This window comes from Heliangelus exortis, chromosome 1 (genome assembly GCF_036169615.1).
Source record: "Heliangelus exortis chromosome 1, bHelExo1.hap1, whole genome shotgun sequence".
NCBI classification, from domain to species: domain Eukaryota; kingdom Metazoa; phylum Chordata; class Aves; order Apodiformes; family Trochilidae; genus Heliangelus; species Heliangelus exortis.
The window spans coordinates 188,555,053-188,577,826 of record NC_092422.1 but is presented as its reverse complement, the minus strand read 5'-3'; the positions used below and the strand labels follow the sequence as shown (position 1 = coordinate 188,577,826).

The following is a 22,774-nucleotide window of genomic DNA, read 5'->3' as shown; positions in this document are numbered from 1 at the left end:
TTAATTGACAGCTTTTTCTTCCTCAAGTCATATAAACTGGGAAAACAACATTCACCATCACAAAGCAAACTCTTGCTCAGAACATCAAATGCACAGGTACAACGTTTGCACACATGGGGCTGCACCTGTGCAGCTGTACTTGAACACAATTAAACAAAGGAAAGAACCTGATTACCCTGGAACTGAAATCCATGTGCTTGTTGCTATTGTTCCAGGGAGAGTAGCACTGTCTCCCTGGCAGGGCAGGAGCTTCACTTTGAACTTCCTGAGTTGACAAGGGCTTAAATCAGAACTATAACATTACTTTGATGTCATTTATTGTGGTTTAATACCGCTCTTTATTTATTTTTTTACAATCATGTAAAATATATAAAGAAACCTGATCTGTTAGGGAGGTGTATGAGAATTCACTGAATGATCTTAATGGTTCCTTTGTGCAGCTATAAAACACAAGGAAGATATAAGATCAGTCTGAACTGGACTAGCAATTTTAAATCTTATATAGATGTATTTATCATAGTCAAAGGTTTACTGCTTCAGGTATTTTTCTTCCCTGTTGTTTAACTAGATTGTTTATTTCTTAAGAACCTATGCTAAAAAAACATGTAGAGGTAATTAAGTAGTGCTTAAAAGCAGGGATGACTAAGCCACATCTCTTTTTGGAAATACATTATAAATCCAGAGTTAATGATGTTAATATAGTGACACTACTATGTACTATCAGTCCTGAACACTTGAAGCTAAAATTTAGCTAAGAGAGAGTTAATTCTCACCCCATCCCATGCACCCTCCTGGCTAATCTGCAATAATTCAGTGAAGCTGATGATAGAATTTTTCTTAATCTCCATCCATAGGAATCAAAAAGGACTCTGCCCCTAAACTAAGTAGGGTTTTCCATCTCACCTTTAAAGTATTAGCTGTCTAATACCTTCTTGATGTATATTATAGATAAGCAGCTGAACAGTGTTTAGTGAATGCATATAGTCACAGGTGGCATGTTCCTATAAATCAGAATAGCTCCTCTGAAATCAGCACAATCTGGTTTTGCTTCATGCAGGCTCTGGGTCTAATCCCTGTACTCACAGCTTTTTTGCAAAGGTAAGTGTCCACTGGCCTCTGATGTTTCATATTCTTCAGGCAGGTAATTTTTAACAACTCTTAACACACCATAGTAGGAGACCACAAAGACGTTTTTAAAGTCATGATATACCAAACCAGAAAAGACAAAGCCCTCTCCTGCTGAAGTAGTGTTGTGGTAAAATTTGACAACTTTTAAGTGAGAAAATTCTGAATTATTTAATAATGTGCAAATCATTGGTCAGTTTTAAATTATGGAGAGGCAAGGTCAGATCCTTATAAAAGGATCCATTTCCATTTTGTTCATTTTTAATGTTACATGAATTTACAGTGTTTGCTCAATTTTACCCATGCAGGTAAAACACACCTTCATGGGGTTTCCATATTTCTTTTATTAAAAGGATCAAAGGACTAAAGTATTATGAACAATATCAAAACATGCATTGTAATTTTAATGATTTATGCCAGATATTTTTATAGTACTCTAACACTGTGACAATGGACGGCAGCCTGTGGATAGCTATAATAAATGTATGTTCATGTTTATATATGTGTGGGAGGAAGAATATGTATGGACCAAAAACTAAGTATGTTTTTATTAAGAAAGGTCAGAATGGAAAGAATTAAGAGAGACCCCTGGTAACATCCATCTCTATTTCTTTCAATTTCCTGTTGGATTAGCTTAACTGTCTCTATGTTTTCTCTTCTATCTTAGTTATCAATGGTAAGCCAAGGACACAGTAAGACTCTGTATGCCTTTCTCTGGATGCTCTGTTTAGTACATTGCCATAATCTGTTACTTAGGTAGAAAATGAAATGTTGAAGTCTTGCAAAGCTTCTATTCTAGGCATTGTCAACGACTGCACTCAAGTATAGCATATGTATTCATCTTTGTAAAACTGGCCCCTAAATATAGACAAATGGGAGTGAGGCAGCATTCATATTGTTGTTAGAAATGTATCAATGATTTGTTTTTCATGAACTCCTTCCATCTGGCCCATGTTACTTCTAATTGTTACTTAATTGAATACAAACAAACAGTTGGTCCATTTTTCTTCATTATTTCATTCTGACACAGTTCTGTACATGGGTTTTGCCTTACAAACATGGCAATAGTATAAATTATGAAGATGAACCATGTCTGAAGCAAAAATCAGCATTTTGGGGGGGGTGTCTTTTATAATTTCTTCAAAGGTCAGTGTTTTTAAGCCACAACCAAAGACAATTTAAATCAGGCTATTTATTAAATGCTTAGCATTAAACAAGCTTATAAACAGCATGAAATGATCACACTTTTAAAATCTGTTCATCCAGCAATGCATCCCTAACACAGAAGAGCTCCCAGTAGTCATAATCACTGAATTAACTTTGTGGATATTTTTTTCTCCTCTTTTTCTTGCAGAGAGAATGTGCTAATTTCATCAAGGTGCTTAAGGCTTACAACCAAACCCACTTGTATGCCTGTGGAACAGGGGCTTTTCATCCAGTCTGCACCTATATTGAAGTTGGAAGCCATCCTGAGGTAAACTATGTTAAAGCAATATTTTTACTTTTCCTCTTTTTAATCTTTAATGGTGTTTAGTCATCATCTCCTTCTCACTAGTTTCTGTGGCTCAGTGAATGGATCTGGTAAGATGTGCTCCCAAATCAGGTGCTGACGTGCTGATTGATAAATCACAGTGGAAGCTGTTCTTTTCTCTCCTACACAGCATCTTTTCACCCAGGGACTTAAATAAATATGAATAACCCCAACCTAAAGTTAAAAACACTACATAAAGTTAAAAACACTTTTTTCTTTTTTTTCTTTTCTTTTTTTTTTTTTTTCCCCTCAGGACAGATACCAGCTATAAGAGGCATAATTCAGCCTGTGTGTTTATTCTGGAGCTGAGTCTGTCCTCTAGTTTTCTATCAGTCAGTACAGTCTGACACCCTGGCAGCTTTTTTTCTTTTTTCCATCTGGGAGTTAAAATACTGTCACACATTCATAAATCCTACTTCTCAACTTTACACACTGACAGTTTTTCTTAGGTGACCTAGGTTTTGTTTCTCTACTTTTTAGTGAAAAATAAATATTTTTTTTCTCTCTCCCCCATTTTTTTAAATCTGTGGTTTGCTGCTTTTTGCTTAGTGCTGCAGCAAGCTTGCAGTTGCTCTTGCATTGTTTCATCAGTGTTCATCATAACCATGGTCTTCCCTGGTGAAAAACAGTATTACCTACAGAAAGCAATGGAACTGTGTAGGTTTACCTGGCTAGTGATTAGAATGCCTCTCTAGTCCATTTTAATGCTTTTTCTCTCTAAAAAACCCAATCTTTTATTTTTCTGTTCTAAAAACTAGTCTGTTTTACTTCATTTTCCTTTTGTCTTAACTGAGTATTGCCTCGTGGACTTTTTCAGTTTAGCAACCAGGCTTTTAGTGTTTTTTCAGAAGTTGCTTAATTTATGGATATGCTTTACTGGTATATCCATAGATGTGTTATCAATAACTTCTGTGATCTCTGAGGAACAGCTCTTTCAAGTTACCTTACAGTGTTGTAATTCAAGTTTGAAGATTTCACTAAAAGAAGAACTCATTGTTAAATGAATGAGGACTGAACTATTTGTTGTAGAAAAATTAACAAACCTTTTGATTGTTGACTTTATAGTGTGGGAACAATTTTTCCCAATAAAAATGTCTTTTGCTATTTGAAACACGAGTCTTTAAACTGTTCTAAGCACAAGGTTTTGAAGGGATAAGGGGGCTGCAAAGTAGAATCTCCTGGGTTTTTTTCATATTCTTTAATGTTTTATTCTACAATGCATTCTTGGCAATTAGTGATTGTCTCTTGACCACACACAGTATGTCGTTGCTTACTGCATTAAACAGATTCTCTGCTTCCTGAGATCCATTTGGGAATTGGTAGACATATTAATTAACTCTAGTTCCGTAAGATGTGTGTCAATCAATCCTTGGCTCTCTGCCAAGTGAATCTATCTGCAGAGAGATAGCTGGTATGAGGTCATTTATGTCTACATTTGGCTGTTTTATGACTGTACCATAAAACTAACACACACTTTATCAAGGATTTATAGAAAGGGTGATCGGATATGAGAGGCCAGATCCAACCTTGGCTTAACATTCTGAATTTTGAAAGACTTGAGTCAATGATGTTTTTGGCCCTGCATCTGAAAGAAGATGTTTGTTTTAGCTTTTTTTTAGCTGTTCCTAACTGTCAACAAAATCAAATTTGTTACTTTTTTGGTCATTTACACATTAAGTCTGTTAGTCTTAGTGTGGTTGAATCATTCTAATGATGTTTGGTTTCACTTTTGCAAACCAGGGAAGTCAGGAATATGTTTATCTGAACTGCTGTGGACACTGCTAGCTTTTTGTTTCCTTTTCCTACTTAAGCTATGAGTGAAATCATCTTCACCTGCCTTTTCAGTGTCACAATTTTCTGTATCCTCTGGACAGTGGTTCAGGGGGTGTCACTGCCTTCTCCACCCAGGTTTGCCCATGGAGAGTCAGGCAGGAGGCAGAAGTAGCCAAGTCTTCTCAGGCTTTGACAGATCTGACAGTCAGCCTGGGCCCTGTCCCTTGCAAAGGTGAAAATCAGAAAAATAAATGAATTTATTAAGGTTGCAATGGAAAATAGTCTGGCTTCTATCTGTCTTTCAGCTAGACACTGCTCCTTCCCTTTCCCATACCACCTAGGCAGGAATTTCAAATGTGCGTCTCCTCCAGGAGCTGGGGAAGAGGAGGATTGATTGACAGCAGCTATTAGAGACACCAGGAATGAGAGGAAAGAAATACAATATTAACCCCCACACCCCTGCACACTGCATCTGTGAGAGCCAGATGGTTCATGTTGTCATGTCAGACAGCAGCACTGGACTCGTCAAAGGGTCTGCTTCTGTATCATGTATAGTTTATACCTCCATAGCATACTAAAAAAGGTAAAAAGTATAACTGAAGGCAAGTACTTGATTTTTGAGTTTAAAAAAAATGCCATTGAAAACATTTCCTGAAGATTCATTTTTCTGCCACAACACTTGTGGAAAATTAGCTGACTTCACTATCTCATTATTTGTTTCTCAAGCAGTCAGAGAGGTAAATGTGAACTGATTAGGGAAATAGTCAGGGAATGCATCTAATGTCTAATAAGACTGCTTGTTTGTGTGAGCTCTGAATATAACCCACCTGCATGAGACTGATAGAGGAAAGGAAATCCATGTGTGTCAAACTGAAGACGATGGAGAAGTGAAATCTAAAGAATGAGTGGCAAGTGATGGAGGAGACACTGGATGCAATTGGAGAATGTTGCAGGAGACTGGAATGTGGTACAATTTTTATGACTAGTGATAAATTACTTTGTGTGACAGTCATAAAATAATGAGAATATGAATTGTTATATCTGTTGAATATTTCTTCAATATGAAGGAGTGTATCATAGCCCCATTCCATACTTAAAGAAAACCATGTCTAGTGATAAAATTAGGCGGTTCTAATTGAGTTTGATGAAGTACAGTATCAGAAATAGTAATAAAAAAGGTAAAAGGATGTGAACAGCATGCTGTGCATCTGATTAAAAATTATCTGTGCAAATGTATACAACCTAATATGTTGTGAATTACACCACAGTCTAAGGAGTAAAGCAGACTAATCTTTGCTTAAATGCATTCCAGATGTGTACGTGAATAGCCACAGTATTTGGAAAGAATAAAGTTCATGTTTGAATAGCCATGAGTAAGCAGGAAAGAACACATTTAGAGAGGACAAAGCATGTGTATACACAGAAAATACCTGAAGAGGGCCTAATTTAAAGCTTGGGATCTTACACTGGAGAAAATATTTTTGTACCTTCACTGAATGAAGCAAACTGTCTCCTATGCAGATGTCGATATTGTATATGTCTGGGTTTAGGTGAGATATCCTAACATAGACTTTTAAACCATCTTCAGGGATCTGGGGTTAGGCAACATGTGACATTCTCTCCACATAACGCAATATAGTACAAGAAACCAAATACCAGACAAAACAAGAAAGTAATCAGTAAAACCATGTTCTGCTGTCACTGACTTCTGAGGAAACAGGGTTGGATGTTCAGGAATGTTGTACTTAACGGCTGCAAAATTAAACAAGTCAGATCTGTGCTTGAAAGGAACAAATCCAACTGCAGAGAGACACAGAGGTGCATTAAACCCTCTAGAAAATTGCAACAGGATGCAGAATGCACCCGACTGTGTGTGCCTGCACAGGGGGAAGGAGCCCTGCTCCCCTTTCCCCAGCATTCCCTTTGGGGTAGTTTGTGTGAACCAGCAAGGAACAGTCCTGTTAAGGAAAGAACAGGATTTTCCATTCCCCTAACCCTTACATACAGGTGGAGGTATGGAGAATGCCCTATAGAACCTTTTTTTTTAACGCTCAGACAGGCATTGCAAGAGCTGTACAAAATAGTTTGCCAGATCCTCAGCAGGAAAACATTAGGGTTTCTTCAACAGAGAGGTAATTCAATAGATGCTGTCTGAAGAACTAACCTGTCTTCTTTTATGGTCTCCTAATTTCAAATTTTTTGTCATTGTCCAACAGGTTAAAACTCATTTTTAACTGGATGAACTTAAAATATCTGGTATCACTTTACTTGCAGGTTATTTCTCATTCTTAATCAATAAAGAAGCTCTAAATTTAGTTAAGATTTATGATGTACATAAAACATTTAAGTTATTGCATATGAAGTTACATAACGCTACCACCTGTAACATATTTGCTTTTTCCGGACTCTCTGTATTTTAAAAATCTTTGGTTCAACACATAAAATTTTGCTCATTTGTACTTTCCATTTTTTATCCCTTCTGTACTTCACATTAGAAGAGGTCTAGAGTGCATTTGTTAGTAATAGACATCCTGTTCTGATACTTTTATGCATTTATTTTTTTGTCTGTCTGTATATGTGTAGATATATAGTGAAGGAAGAGCTTTTTTTTCCTGAGAGAATTACTGAGAGGGAACACATTACTTGAAGGACCAGTGCTACTGATGGCAGAAAACATCTTGTGTTTCATTATCTACTATAACATTCAGGGTGAAACATTTACTTCAGTAGTAGCACATGTAGCATAAATTGGCCTAACTTCATTGAAGACAGCAGAGCTCTGTCAGTTTACATCAGTTAAGATTCTGACCTGTGGGTTTTAACTGAAACACTTAAGCAAGTAATCTTTTAACTTCAGAATCACCTCAGGCTAATTTGCTTTCCATCTAATTAATTATACCTTTATATGGGTTTTATATGCTTACCAAATATAGAGAGCAAATATGAAAGCAAAGGACACTTCTAAAGGATAATCTTCATTTGTGATAAAACAATTGTGTGATATAAAAATTATCTATGACATACTGGTTCTAACCATCACTGTAATCACAAAGAAATACTAATAAAGGAAGATCTAGTTCAAGACTTTAACATCCAGTTTTAGTTCAGCAATACTTTAACCTTTCAAACCACTAGGTACCCTGTAATAATCGTACATGAAAATAAAACTGAAGTGACAGATCCCTAGCATATGCACAATGTCTGTAACTTTTAGAGCACTTCTTTCAACCACCTGGGTAGTTTTGCCATGGGAAAAAAAGAAAACATCTCTTAGATGTTTAAGGGCTGCTGAATTTCACCATGTTTTATAAAAAGCAGGATGATGATTTCCGCTCTATTGGGAAATTCCAGGTACTGGCCCTTTTTGCTGTACTGATGTTTCTTGACTGGAGTATGGCAGGCAATAGGATAGTGTCAGCATTAGGCACGCATCAGTCCAGGGTCAGTTGCCAAAATCACAATATTAAGGGGCTTGATTCCTCTGGAGGTTTCTGGATCTGCAAACCATCACTTCTGCTTTTCCACATGACATCAATTTCCAGTCCCCTAGCCTACTCTGTGTGATAACTCTGCATAAAATCAGGCTTTTCACAAATGAACAATTTACCTCCACTTGTTAAAAAGAATAAATCTTGTCATGCTACAACCTTTCTAGCATTTTGGGAGTGTATAGTCTTATATACAGTTATATGTAGCTATATATGGCATATTATTCTTCTTCCAAGCCATAATTCACTGTGTCATTGGTTGAGAAGGGATATGCTATGGGAATTTCCCAATGACAGTATTTACAGGAGAACAGAGAAGGGACAAAGAATATGGCAGTCCTTTCTTGTTAGACAACCTAAGCGAGTCATTGGCTCAGTTAGGACCTAACAAATATTACTGTAAGGAAACCAGGATGTGTTGATGGAAATTCTACAGAGTTTTAAGCACCATCATGCAGGAGCATGCTTTATGTTTTATTAGCTCAGTGTTACAAATGGCACCTCTTGTTCTGTGCTATTGTCTTCTGATAAAGTTACAGAAGTTGAAGGTCACTATAAAAAGGTAACTCGATTCCCATCTAAAAGACTTTTTGAAAAACTCTCTAAACCCCTTTATAAACAAATAGGTATAGGGTTCATGGTTAGACATTTTTTATGACGACCTGTCTTTGAATACACTGCAGATCTCCTTTGATTTAGCTGCATTTTGAACTATGGTTTGCTAAAAGAGAACTCAAACCATGAACATTCAGATTTTTCAAAACTCCATCCTGTCTCCCACAACCAAAATATAATTCCAATAAAAATTTATTTCTACAGTATATCCTTTAAAGTAGGTCTGTTAGGCTTTGTGTGATAATTCAGCTGTCAGAGTAGTTTAATTTATGAGGTAAACTTCTCTCAACTGAAGAGTACACATGGTGGCAATGACTTTCCTGCCCCTCACTGTTGGCAAACTCTCCACAGCTGCTGCAGATATTTCATCCTCAGTAAAGTGAGATACTGAATAGAAAATTTTCAAAAGATATTTTTTTCCAAGGGTTTTTTTTTAAACAAGATAAAAATCAATTTCCTAATATGAATTATAATGCCTTCTAAACTTTGATGTAAACCATGCAGTTAAAAGTATAATACTTTAAATTAGCAGCTAGTGTTCATTATCCTGACATATTCAATTCAGAAGGATGTGCCTTTATGACAGTGGAATATTTGGCAACTAGCTGATCCATTTGATCTTCCATGTACCAACAGAAAGATATATTTGTAAGAATAAGATTATTCTAAATCATGTACATGCACAGAATCTCACTCAGTTTCTTTAAATTCAGATACAGTACAAATACAGTTTTTTTGGGAAAAGTATTTAGCAAAGGGGTCATGCTTTAGTCATTGACAGGAAATGTGAACATCGTAGGTTTTCAGATGTCATTTAATGCATTCTGTCCTGCCCTTGCATATTTCATAATTACACCTAAGCAATTTGGAGTCTATTTATGTCTAAAGTGACAGAAAGTCAGTAATTATGTCTGAGGTTCACTCTGAGATTTACAAGTCAGACGTTTACCTGCAGGAAATTATTTCAAGTTTTAAACTATCACAAGTCAAAATGGAGTGGTTTGCTATTTTATTTTTTCACCCTTATTCTTCAGTCTACAGACATAAATAGCTTAGGCAAAATGAAATCACTGCTCTTTAGTAAGTCATATATAGGGGAGGTGCAAGATAAGATAAGAAGCAGAACAAAGACATGGAAATTACAACTACAAGGGCAATTTGTTGTACAGGAGAATCCCCTAATGAAACCTCTAGTATTATTCAAGACTGATCAGTGCAGCTATTCAGCAACCACCTTTTGTTAAGGATTTGGTAATTATAAGCAAATTGCTACGGCAGACCTCCTGGTTTATTCTTAAGGAACCATATTACCTTAAAGTTGCTTTATATATAAGCTTAAAAGAAAATGTAAATAAAAGCCACCCCACAGGTGATGTTCCAACACTCTACAGTTTGGTTTTACTTGAAAACATCCTTAATGAGAGAGAGTTGGTAAGGAGTAGACACTGTAGAGTGTCAGTGTTTCCATGGATCTGGTCTGATCACTAAAGACCCAAAATGAAGCTTGACAGTAGCACCATCCTGCATATTCTCCTACACTGTTAAAAAAAAAAAAAACAACAAATAAACAAGCAAACAGCTTGCACAAAGTAACTGTCAATGCAGAAATTTTGGGAGATTTTCTCAGTGCAAAAGAGTTCAGTGCGAATGATGGTGTCAAATCTGAATCACCTGCCTCCTAATCAGAGGAATCTATGCACTAACATGCTTCCAGTGAGACAACTGAGAAGAGCATTGTTCCCTCACCAGACATGGCTTTCACCTTCTGTGGCTGAGAAATGCTGGTTGATTACAGTGGAGAACTGTATACAGTATGGCACAGCTGAATGACTTCCATGAATAAGAAACTAAAGCCAGTTGACATATTCATTAGGTTCAAAGAAATGAGTCTCAGAACTGTGGGAAAACTTTTGTTTATGCTGGTGGAGGAGAGAAAAAAACTGAGTGAGACAGAAAAAGACCTCCATGGAAGCAAATGTGCAGAGTGGAGCGTGCACATGGGCACAGGCAGAACCATGGAGTGGATTTTCACTTATACTACATGCCATGTCTTGGTTTGTGAGTCCATGTATTAAAACCATGAGTAACAATGTGCTCAGATAATGAGTGATTCAAGTTAAAAACAGTCTTAGGATAGGGGGTTAATTTTTTGTTTCAAATGTGGGGTGTTTTTTCTTGGTGCTTCTCTATGACTTACACTGGTGCAGTGAAGCGTGAGGTTCACTCTTTATTCTTGTGGTCACAGAAGAAACATTAGTTTCTATCAGTTTTAGACTGATGACAGAGTTTTGTGACTCCTTTAGGAAAACTAATCTTAGTGATTGCTACCAGAGGAGCTGAAGATATGCCCACTGTTTGCATTTGGATGTTCATTATTTCTCCTATCAATTAAAGGATGCTATGGTTAATTCTTTATTTCCATAATGCAAATGTTCCCACTGGCACATGATTACCTTACTTTACCATGAGATGATAGTCTTCCTAATTAATTTTTTAGCTTAGACTGTACTTTTGTGAGGTGGAAATAATGTTAAGATGTTGATCAGGTTTTCTGTGTGGAAATACTACATTCGTTCATCAACAGAGCCCATAATGTTTCTAGTAGCATAGAAGTTCAGCTTCTGCCTCTGGTTAGAGTAACAATTGAAAACATTAACCCAACTTCACAGTCATGTAACATTTGCAAAATTTCATCCACACACCTCCTGAAACAAAAGAGAAGTATGGCTGAATCCTTTGATCTCCCAACCAACATGGGGAAGAAAAAAAATAAAATAACAAACCACCATCTGTTGGGAAACCAGTGTAATAAAACCAGTATAAAGCCAGCCTATAACACAGACTGACTTAATTGAGGAAGTGACATATAAATAGAATTATTTCTTGCTTTAGAGGTGCAGGAGGGAGCAAAATTAAAAGGAGTTACTGAGCTCGGATTTGGATAGCATCAAAGTAATATTCATTGTGGGACCCACGTCACAAGGCTTCAGCTGACAGGGGCTGACCTCATGCAGAAAAATCACATTTTAAGTGTGATTGCTGCTGCTGAAGGAAGTGACTGTATTGTGTTTGTAGCTCAGTACAAACATCTTGTCAAATAGACTTTAAACAGCCAAGGTCAAGTTGCAGCAGGTTTTAGCTGTGGGTGATGCTCCACATACAGGCCTCAGGGCTGTGAAATACAGAACTGGAAAGTAACCATTTATATTAAATATTCAGACATGAGGACCTTACCAAGAGCCTGTTGACTTTAACTAACTTCATTGGTCTTTGAAACTTTATGAGAGCTGTTGTGTTGTGAAGTGTCTTTCAGGCCTGATTTTTGAATGCCATAGGATATACCTAAGTCTTGAAAGTTAGATGCAAGTCTGAAAAAATGTCTATTTTCATGCTTTCAGACCAAACTAATATTTATAGTTTCTGCATTTTCACGTTGTATGAGCTTAATGCTTCATCAGCATGGTGACTGGCCTGCAGTTTGTCCCAGAAAGGGGCCCAGAGAGGCTGTGTCTGGCCATGCTGCAGGCTGCTCAGCAATGATGAGCTCATGCCTGAGCTTTCCCTCAAAACCTTCTCCTGATGTTTCTTCTGTCTGCAAGACTCTCATTGCTTCAGAATTCCCAGAAAAGGGGCATTTTCCCAAAGGAAAGATGAGAACACTCATGGGTTTAAAAGCAATCTTTCAAACAGATGAAGCAAAGAAAAAAGTCACTTTCCACGATGGGAGGCCTCTGGTGTGCTTCCAAGCTCCCTGTGCATCTCTTTCTTTCAATCAACAGCTGCATTTGGCATGACAAAACTGGCTTCTCTACAATAATTAAATCTTATTTCCCCATTGATAAAAAGCAGAGCAACTGCAGGTGAAGCTACTATTTTTGTGAATAAACAGCAGCACATAGGTATTTCCAGCAGCTGCCTGGTGGAACAGGAAATAATTGTTCTTCTCTTGCTATCTTGACCATCCTCTTTTTTATGTGTAGACTCATGTTTATATGGAATTCATAATACTTTCCAGATGCCTCTTGATTTTATAAGGTTTTGAAACCCAAGTTTTTTCTCTGTCCTGGGTTACAAAAAGTGTCTCAAATCTGTTACAAAGTATGTTCAAATTGTAAAATACTACTATTATACAATTCAGTAAGAAAATTATTCTAAGTGTTGATGTTTTGATTAGCAATTAGTACTTTACTTCTTCAGTAGGTAGTTAACCGAACCATGTAATAAAGCAAATAAGAATTAATTCTATAGATGCAATACATATAGAGAAGATGGCTACAAGAGGAATGATCTCTGCAAAACAAGAGCAGATACAGTTTTAGCCATTGTGTCACTTTAAAACTTTTCCTGAATACCTTTACAAAGGATAAAGAAAATGCTTTTGATCAGCATGCAACCCTTCATCTTTCTGCATCACGTTTTGCTGGCATAATATCTTAAAGGTTTTACAGGAGTGAAAATCCTTCATCCTTCTTTAAACAATACTTTTATGTGAACAGAGACCCAGTAGAGCAATGTATATTTGATTGCTGCAATAGTACCCATAAACGTGAAGAAAATCCAGTTTCAGGAATGGGCCATATCTTAGACAGAGTTTGTACTTTGTGCATGGAAGGAACACAGGACTGTGCATAAAATTATCTAAAAATAACAGACATTAAACCAATGCATAGGCATAAATAATTATCTTCCTTGTACATTAATCCATATAACTTTTGCCATGAAGAGTTAGACAGTTTACTGCTGAAAGACTGGGAGATTAAGAATAGTACTAAAACAGGCAGCATTTTAAATATTTGTGCTTGTCACATATGCCTATTGCTTGTGTGATGCAACTCACAGCAACTCTTTCTGCCCTCAGAATTTAAGAATAAAACCACTTGAAGTCAGCTGGGAAAAAAAAGAGTATTTACTCTTCCATTCATTCTCAGTACTGTCTTACATAGTAACAACTTCTTTTCTGTTTGTGGCTCTCAGGAAGTCTGTTTGGAAATGTGCTGGCTCCTCTTTGAGCTCCCGTGCATAAACCATGCAGAATCTCTGTCTTCCCACAAATACCATTTCTGTGAGGGAAATGTGCTGTGCCCCTCTCTTCCTTCCGTCACCTCTCCCTTGTTCATATAAAACAAATAATTTAGTGATTATGACCTGACTCAGATGAAATCCATGCCTCTGACTCGATCATGCCTCTCTGGACTTTGAGTAAGCTACTTCCTAAGTGCCTCATTTCATTGTAAAAGGGGGAATAACTTTCCACCATTACTAGGAAACTCAAGGAAAGACGAGCCAACACCTGCTTCATTCTCTTCAATTTCCGTATTATTTGCCATTGACAATTGACAAATTATTATTTTTATTTATTCCAGAAAGAAACTTTTTCTTTAAAAATGTGTTTTTCCTTTAGCTCAGTGATTCAGAAAAGTATGTGAGAAACATATTGGATGAAATGGCAGTCACCACAGGAAAACTTAGTTAAAAAGAAGTATTGGGCAGAATGAATAAATGTATCATGGTGAATTCTTGCCTACTAGAATTGGCAGGGACTTGCTGTGTCATCTAATCTATTCTAATTTATGTGCCTCTGCAATCACCTACAAGTCTGGACTGTCTTCTCATCGTAGTAGTACAAATCACACTGGTGATTCTTCCAGTGTAGCATTAATTTGCATTTCTTTTATTTTCAAGTATTGCATGGCTAATCATAACAATATACATTGTCCAGGCCTAAGCAACTCTTTTCCTATATAGTGAACGGATAGAAGAGTTCCAGAAGAGTTGTCATACAGCAAACATTTTAGTTAAGAATCGCTACGTGATTTCTGAAAATCTATGGATTCCTCTGAGTTCAACATGGTCACACTCAGGGAGATATGTTAATAAACACTAGTGAATACATAATCAGATGAGAGTACAATACTCTCCATTAATGAAATATGATCCATAATGAATCATGCATGGGAGTGCTAATAAATACCTTTAGGTTAAAGTACTCAGATGTCACAGTATAACAATATCTCTCTTAGATGTGTATCATTACACCAAAGCAATTAAAGGTTACTTAGCTGTTAAATGGTTACCTTGGAGGAATTCTTCAGTAATGTAGCTTCAAACATGCCTTCACAATGAAATTAATTAAGCGAATTAAATATCAGCCTTGTAGCAATCTAGTTGATGTGCAGAATATCTTGCATATAAGTGTATAATATGATTGGTGGCAGAAATCTGAGGACTTGGAGACGTGCCCATTAATTTTAATTTAAAACAATCTTGGTTGTTCATATATATAAAATAATGTTTATGCTATTGGGTTAAAAAGAACAGTGACAAAATTACTGAAAAGAAATAGATTGTCAAAATTATCATAGTAGAGTTCCATGTGCTGTGTGAGTGCAAAGTTCAAGTAGCACCACTCAGGATGAGAGAAGTATTAGAATTCACACAATCCTTTTCACACCTCTGTGCTACATGGAGTTAAAAGCCTGGTAATGAGTGAGTGGAGTTTTGCTTACAGTTTACTCTGAATCATCAGAAGGATGCTTTTAGAGATTACAAGCTTGCTGCCTTTTTCTGTGTTTAATGTAAACCACATCAGGAAAGTTGAGCAAGTGGTTTTTTCTTGATATAAACATTTCTCATCACTCACTGAAGTGGGAATATGACATGGGCAGCACAAACCAAAGCACAACAGAAATGAGAGAAATTTACTTTTTCCCTGTAATTTCTGTTGGACTGAAATCTTACTGCATAGATTTTAATGTTAAAAATAATTCCCTGACATCATGCAAACTGACCATGACAAATACACAGTATATTCTGTTTTGTATTTTCTTTAAAGAGAAACTATCCACCAGATAGATTATTCACCTGAGCCCTTTTCATATGTAAGCAAGTGGGTGTAAAGTTCAGATCTTTGCTCTCCTCCTGAAACTCTGGCCTTGCTCCAGGCAATGGCATTATTCACATACCTTAAGTTTACCCTTATTTAAATGTTTTGCCTGATCATGTTCTTTGAAAAAACAGGGGGGAAAAAAAAATTTAAAAAAATCTGTCTCTGTAAAACCTTTGCTCACAATACAGATAGGAAAGTATTGGCAAACATAAAGGAAAGATCAAGGACTCTTGATAGAAATGTGCCTTTTTTATACTTTGGTATGTGTTTTTATGCCAGTAAGATAACTAGTAGTGGTGGTACCATCTTATCAGTGATATGCAAAGCTGCTGCACAATTTGGTTGAGGGTGACACCAATGTTACAAGTTCTTCTCTAGTCCCCAGGCTTGTGCTGAGGCCAAGTGGTTTGGCCTTAATTGTTTTTGCTCTCTGAAATTCAGATTTCTTGAAAGGTGAAGCTCCAGTCACTGTCATGTGAAAATGATCCCACATCTCCAGGCCAAGAAAATCCCCAGACAAGCTAAATAGCAGTGATGGAGCTATCTGTCTACTGAATAATCTGTAGATGCCCTTCAAAGACACTTGAGGTACATAAGGGCCAAGCCTACATACATTTTAAGTCTGAGTGCCAAAAAAAAGAAGAAAAAAAGTCCTAATACCAGGTTTCTTAATGTCAGTTTTCTTTACTGCAGCTTATCAGATAAGACATATTTTTACTTCTTGGGCACAGTAAAAACATATACAGATTGATTCAGCCTGATTACAGACCTGGAAACAGCTTTTGCATGGGTATTAGAAAAAGAAAACAGTCTAAGAGAGGAAGACTCTCTTCCAACGATTTCTTTTGCCCTTAGGTATGTTTTTTTAATTTTTTTTTTTTTTAATTATGAACCAGTAAACATGTAATCAGAAAGCAACTGGCATTGATTTATTTTTCAAAGCAGTAACTCTAATCATTTTATCCTGTACTTCCACGTTGTTTGAAGTATGGAACCAAGACAAAATCTGAAAGCTTTTTGCTATTTGTATAAATCAACATTGGTCTCTGTAGCTAGCATTTATTTACAAGCTTGCAAAGGGTTTCATAAGGGATTTCAGTGTATCTACAATACAAAACATGTGTCAAACAGCATAAAACTACAGAGCAATAGTGCTGTTGTTTTTCCCCTTTACTTGATCCAAGTTTCATTTTCTGTTTGGCTAAGCATCAGTGGTCATGAAGGTGGTATATCAACAATAGTCATGGTGGCATATTGAATTTACTTACAGTTGGTTGAGGTGTTTAACTTAATTTACTTTTTCTGAATAACGGTTTGTTTTATTCTGTTTTAACAAACCTTTCTGTTCATGCATTTCATCATCTGTTGTAAGAAACAGAGATCTGATTTCGTTACTTAAGTGTGGGAGTAGTGAAAGAATAAGTCTCCATCAACCTACTGTTGCTATACCTAGAATCTTTACCTGGAATAGTTACCAAAGACAAATCCCTTGAAGTTGGTAGAGTTTAGTCTAGACTGTGAATTTTGATTATTGACTAAAAAGCTGTGAAACTCATACCAAATTTAGGCTATAGAATGATTGGCCTTTAACATGGAACAAGACCACAAAAATTCTTCCAACTAGTACTAGATCATAATAAATTGTTCAGGAATAAGTAAAATATTTATTTATTCTCTTAAACATTACTGGGAGAAATAGAACAGTAATGGGAAAAGTTGAGGAAATTTGTCTTTTTAACCTCAGTCAAGAAAGAGCCAAAAGAGAAGTTTGGACAAGGCAGAGGAAGTTTTGATTGTGAAAGAGTTCTCTTGTACGGTTAAGCCTTGTCCATAAGCAAACTTATGAATGTCTCACTAAGGTAGTTCAAATCACTGCACTGGCATTATCATTTCAGTCTAAGTCCTATTTCAGGCCTGATCTTAGCTGCCTGAAAATAATCTGCTCTTAAACTGAGCTCCCTGTGTCCACTCTGGCTGCATGTGTGGACTGGAATCTCACTACACTCAGACAGAGTGACACAAGTTAGCAGAATAGTGCTTGCACTGAAAAGACTCTTGAGCCTTTCAAAGGATTTTGCAGGAAAGCAATCTGGGATACAACCCCTTTTTTTGTCATTTGTATGATTGTGAATTTGGCTTTTTTTTCTTTGTGCAAATGTGTTTTCATGCAGACATTGGAGAGCCATGACCTGATGTAAAAAGGATTACCTTGCAGGGAGACAGTAAGAATACAGTGTAAAGGATGACTGATACAGAAATTCTAAGTCTCTCTGTACATAGATTACAGCACAATAAATTTTTTAACTCAAGGTACTTTGCTGACATTATAAAAACAGTCACATATCAGATCCACAAAATAATAGTCTTCAAGAGGGGATAAAAGAAAACAAAGGAAAATGTCTGCTATGTTTTGTAGGATGATGTTGAATCCATTAAAAATGTGATTTATTTTAGCTGACATTGCAGCAAGTAGTTTAGACAGCACTTAATGACTTAGATACTATTTTTACCATCAGTATATTTCATGAGGTATTAAAGATAATAAATATGGAATTACTGTAAAACAGATAATGGAAGACAGGAAGAAAAGCTGGAGGTTTCAGTTATTTACAACTCATATTTCCTCATATGAAGCTGTGACTTTCTCTCATGAACCACATTAGCCATTTGAATAAGAAGAATAAAATTCTGGTCCAAAATTATTCCTCTGATGGAAAAAAATAAAAAGAACAGGATTTTTTTTTAGCTTACATCTACAACATTTTTCCTATTTGTTTGTCAGTGTCATCAGCAGTATGGTCAGAAAGAAATCCATACTTAACTATTCTAAAACCTTCCAAAGAGATAAAAGTAATATCCTTTGGGGTTAAGTAGGACTTAAGTTACTTAAGGAGTTAAACTGGAGCAAAAATATTTTTTTATTGGTGGCTGTCTAGTTTTCATTGGTCTTAATTTAGGTAAAATATCACACTTGAAATAGCTTTTATGGATTTAAGAATATATGGTTACATGTAGTGCCTTAGCAGGCAACATATTTTAAAGCAGGCTTAAATACTTTCCTGTTTTGGACTTAAGATATTAAAAAAACAGTTTTAATCTACTCCTGAAATTTAGCTGCCTGATTTTGAATTTTATATTTACATACCTAACTAGTGGAATATATATTAGACATCAAAGGCACCATATTAATGTGTGCTTATCTGGCTTAGTAACGTTAGTCTTATTTTCAGTGGGGGGATTAAGAGTGCCATTAAAAGTAATCGTCTCCAAGTTTCTTTGACAAAAATAAAGCAGGAATATTGTAAAAACAATAAAAACAATTTTTTAAAGAAAATATATCTTTTCAGTCTTTCCTGGGACCTTGAATGGAAAAAAAAAATTAAAGGAAATTGAGTGTTGTATCTCTGGATAACCACTGAAACTTATACTTATTCAGCATAATAATAAGATGTGATAATTTCTAATGGACTTTAGTCTTTTTAAGTACTTCTGTTAATTTCTATGAAATGCTTATTTTAAGTGAGTATACTTTATTTCAAAATTTATAATGTTGGCTAAATCCAAATTTTATGTACTGTAGGCCAAAATCATCACTAACAAGGTTAGCGTACTATGTCTTTGCAGAAATGGGATTTTATTCTCATTTTTCACACTTACGTTCTTGAAAAGGACTTTTTTTATCTTATATCTAAAAAAAAAGAAAGAGAGAAAGAGTATTTCTTTCAGTAGTCACATAACCACAGTGAGTAGTGCAAGCTCCTCTACCTGCTTTTTTCTGTTTTGGGACTACTGCTTCTCAATTACTTGGACTTCTCCAGCCTGACAAGACTAAAACAATTTTTAAAATGAAAAATATGAGAAACTGCAACAAAATTCACCAAAACCTTCCTGAAGAGCAGAAGTGATTTTGTAGTGGAAGTCAGTATGTTGAGCTGGGAAATAAAGGTTGGATGTGAAGGATAATGCCTGCTGTAAGGAGGATTTTGAACATCCTAGCTATCTGATAAGAGGGGAGATGAGGAAAGCTGTAAAAATAAGCATGAATAACTACACAGATGAAGGAATAAAACTTAATGCTGAATTTAGTTGCAATAGCTCAATTTTCAATTTTTTCTATTGAAAAGAGATTTAGGGTTTCTTAGACTGCCAAGGAACACTGGGTCATGAAATGAAGGAAAAAAAGACAGTGAGAAAGATGAAAGATGGGAACAGAGGAGTATGTTAGCAGATCTGAGACTTTCAGTATTTTACTCCTTCCTGGTGTTAGATAATTTACTTCCTCCAGACTTTGATTACTGCCTAATTTCAGAGGGTAAAAGTTATTTCATCTGATTTATGTCACCTGAAACATAGTCAGTTGTTATAGCTAGTTAGCCTTATCCAGGGCTAATGGAGACAATTATGCATCTGCAGAAATAGTGCTTATCTTTCACACCTTTCAGTGTATCCAAGATGTTCATGACTGTGAAATAAAAACAATCAAGCAAAATGGGGCAGTCACTCAGAAGCACTGGAAAAAAGTTCCTGGATATTGATTTACATTTCTTCGAACTTGAAAGAATAAAATGATACAAATTAATCCCAGGAGGAGAACGCAAGAATAAGTATGAAATTTCAGATACAATTTCATTTTACAAGATATCAGGCAAATTGTTATTCATCTTAAAAGAATTCACACTAGCCCTCTGAAAAAACATGAACCTAGGTACGCTGTAAAAGTTAGATGTTAATGTTCAGACCTCTTGACATGAAAGTCTACTAGAAGCATTTGGTGCTTCTTCTTAGACATTGACATCTAAGACAGTAGATCAAATCTCCATGCTGTAAGTTATAAAAATGGCAAGGTAGAGGAGGTGGAAAAATAGAAGTGAAACAAAAAGTAAAATATGTCTGTTTTTTTTAAGATAGAGCAAATCTGGTCTATTTTACATCCTGTTACTCTCACTTTATTTTCTGTTTGAAGCTTACACTTACTAATTTTCTACCACGAATCTTTTAATGCCCTTTAGCTGGTCTATGCAGGCATGTATCCTCATCAGGGTACAATTTGTAATAAATGAGTTTTTAACTTTTTCTATTAGTTAAGAAGATTAACTGTGCAGAATTTTAAACTTGTGACCAAGATTTGGTGGAACGACTTAAAATGAATGACATTTAAGATAGAAAGAAGCTTCTGAATACCGAGCGACAAAATCCAGACAGCAGGAAAATAAGGTTAAGCCATTCTATCTGAAACCATTTTACAAAAAGGAGAGGAAATGTGTGACATATGGTATCAAGTGTGGCACGTGAAGTTGAGTCTAAAAATGTTTAAAAAGACAGCTGTAAGGCTGCATGATTAAAAAACGAAAGGAAGGATATTATGATACATCAAGAAACAAGGAAGAGTTATGAAACCAGAGGTGGACTTGTTGGATGTTTGTTTGCTTTTCTTATCCAGTGGTTTCTAATGTTTTTATTCCATTTATCTCCAAATTCAACCTCCACCTCTATCTTCCGTTCTGTTTCTCCCAGTGACATCAGTGCTGGCTATTAACACAAAAACTGGGTGGAGCTTTGAACCTTGAAACTAAATCAAAGAACAATTTAGGGAAAGAGATAATTATGTATCAGCTGTTCTTCCTTCCAATATGTTTACACAGATTAGATTATTTTAATAAGTGTTGGATGTGATGGGAACATTTTAGAGTAATATTGTTATGTCAATCTCCACTGACAGTATATACATCATAAAAGTCAGCTAAAAAAACAGCAAACTAATACCTGTAATTTTGTGATATGCATTGATCGTTATCCTAAGTTAAAGAAAATATTTCTTTTTAATTGCTGTTTATATGATTGTTTAGCTAATTAAGTTATTTTAAAGCTGGAAATCTATGAGAGGGATTTTTTGCTTCCCTGCTGGTTCTTGTAAACCTCAAATGAAAATAAAAAATAAATTAAAAAAAAAAAAAAGTGGCTATTTGCATACGGCAATTTGTCCATGCATTGGGAACCCAGTAGAGATATTCCTTGGGAATCACAGGGACACTAACTGCTAACTGGGCACAAAGGCTGATGCATTCTCCCCACACAAGTAATCCTTACCAATTTTACTTGGCACATTCTGCATAGCTTTGCATGTGCTGGGTAAGCTCAGTTGCCATCAGCTTTACTTGGATTTGAGGCAGGACTACATACTTTTGTCTATGGCACTGGACAAGGCTCAGGAACTAGAACATTAGCTTTTTGCTTTGGCATAGATTTCCTGGCTAAATTACCTAATTTCTCTCTGCCTCATTTCATAAGAACAGTCAAATCTGTTCAGACCAAAGGCTCATTTAGCCCAGTATCTCAGTTCTCACAAGGGCCCATAATGGATGCCAGTGGAAGAGAATAAGGCAGCGAGCATGCAGCAGTGCTTAGTGATGTAGTCTCCCAGGCTCCAGCACTCGTTGTTCAGGGATTTCCTGAACCAGGGCTGGAATCTCTGTGTTTAGTGTTTTTCAATTACTTGGTTTTGATGAATTAGTACTGGCATTTTTTGAGCTCATATATTTTTTAAGTGTCCACAGTATCCCATGCCTTACAAATTGTAACGTGAGGAACATCCCTTTCTTCTGTGTTAAACCTTCTAGCTGCCAGTTTCTCATTTTAGAACAAACTGAGAACAGTCTTCTTTTTTTCTTTTTTTAATATCTCTTCCAGTGTGCTCTGTGGTTTCTAAATTAGAGGACTGTAACTTCATATAGTACTTAAAATGCAGGAGTGCCATTCATTTATAGAGGCATAAAGACACTGTTAGTTTTGTTTATTGCTTTTCTCCCTCAAACTCCTAACATTAGATTTGCTTTTTTAACTGTTAGTAGGCATAAACTTCATTTGTAAAAATAAAATTAAATTTGAGAAAAGCTATTGTGACTTCTTGATCTATAAAATGTGGTGCTGTACTGGTGTTTGCATAATTGCTTTCTATGGAAAGATGCAGAAGAAAACAATGAACAGAGCTTTATACAAGGATCCAGAAAGTAGATATTGAAGTAAATATACAAGTTTTTCCAGTTTATTCTATTTGCCTTCAGTCAACAATATGAGATTTTATCTCTGACATTGACAAATAAAACATTTTCAGGCAGAATATAGTTTTAAAATTTCTGTTTCTTTAATTTATAGAAAAAGTGATGCTTCTTCTGGTCTTTTGAGACCTTTATTCAGTGGCTACTGAATGATGAGAGAAGCCATAGACATAATGGGCTTTGGAGCAGATGCTTAGTCATTGATATGAGAATAAAATGCCAGTCCTGCAATTTGACTTCTCTGCTGCCACTAACACCTCCTGAATCGGAGAGACATCTGGGCTACTGTATTTCAGATTGC

At 36.0% G+C, this 22,774-nt stretch overlaps 1 protein-coding gene across 1 annotated transcript in view; it reads left to right on the top strand.

Moving 5' to 3' along the window:
- The window catches only part of SEMA3A (semaphorin 3A), a 165,727-nt gene that overhangs the window by 64,011 nt on the left and 78,942 nt on the right, over positions 1-22,774 (top strand). The window contains exon 4 of the mRNA XM_071734053.1: positions 2,480-2,599. Within this exon, the coding sequence (XP_071590154.1) occupies positions 2,480-2,599 (120 nt within the window). The remainder of the gene's footprint in view (positions 1-2,479; positions 2,600-22,774) is intronic.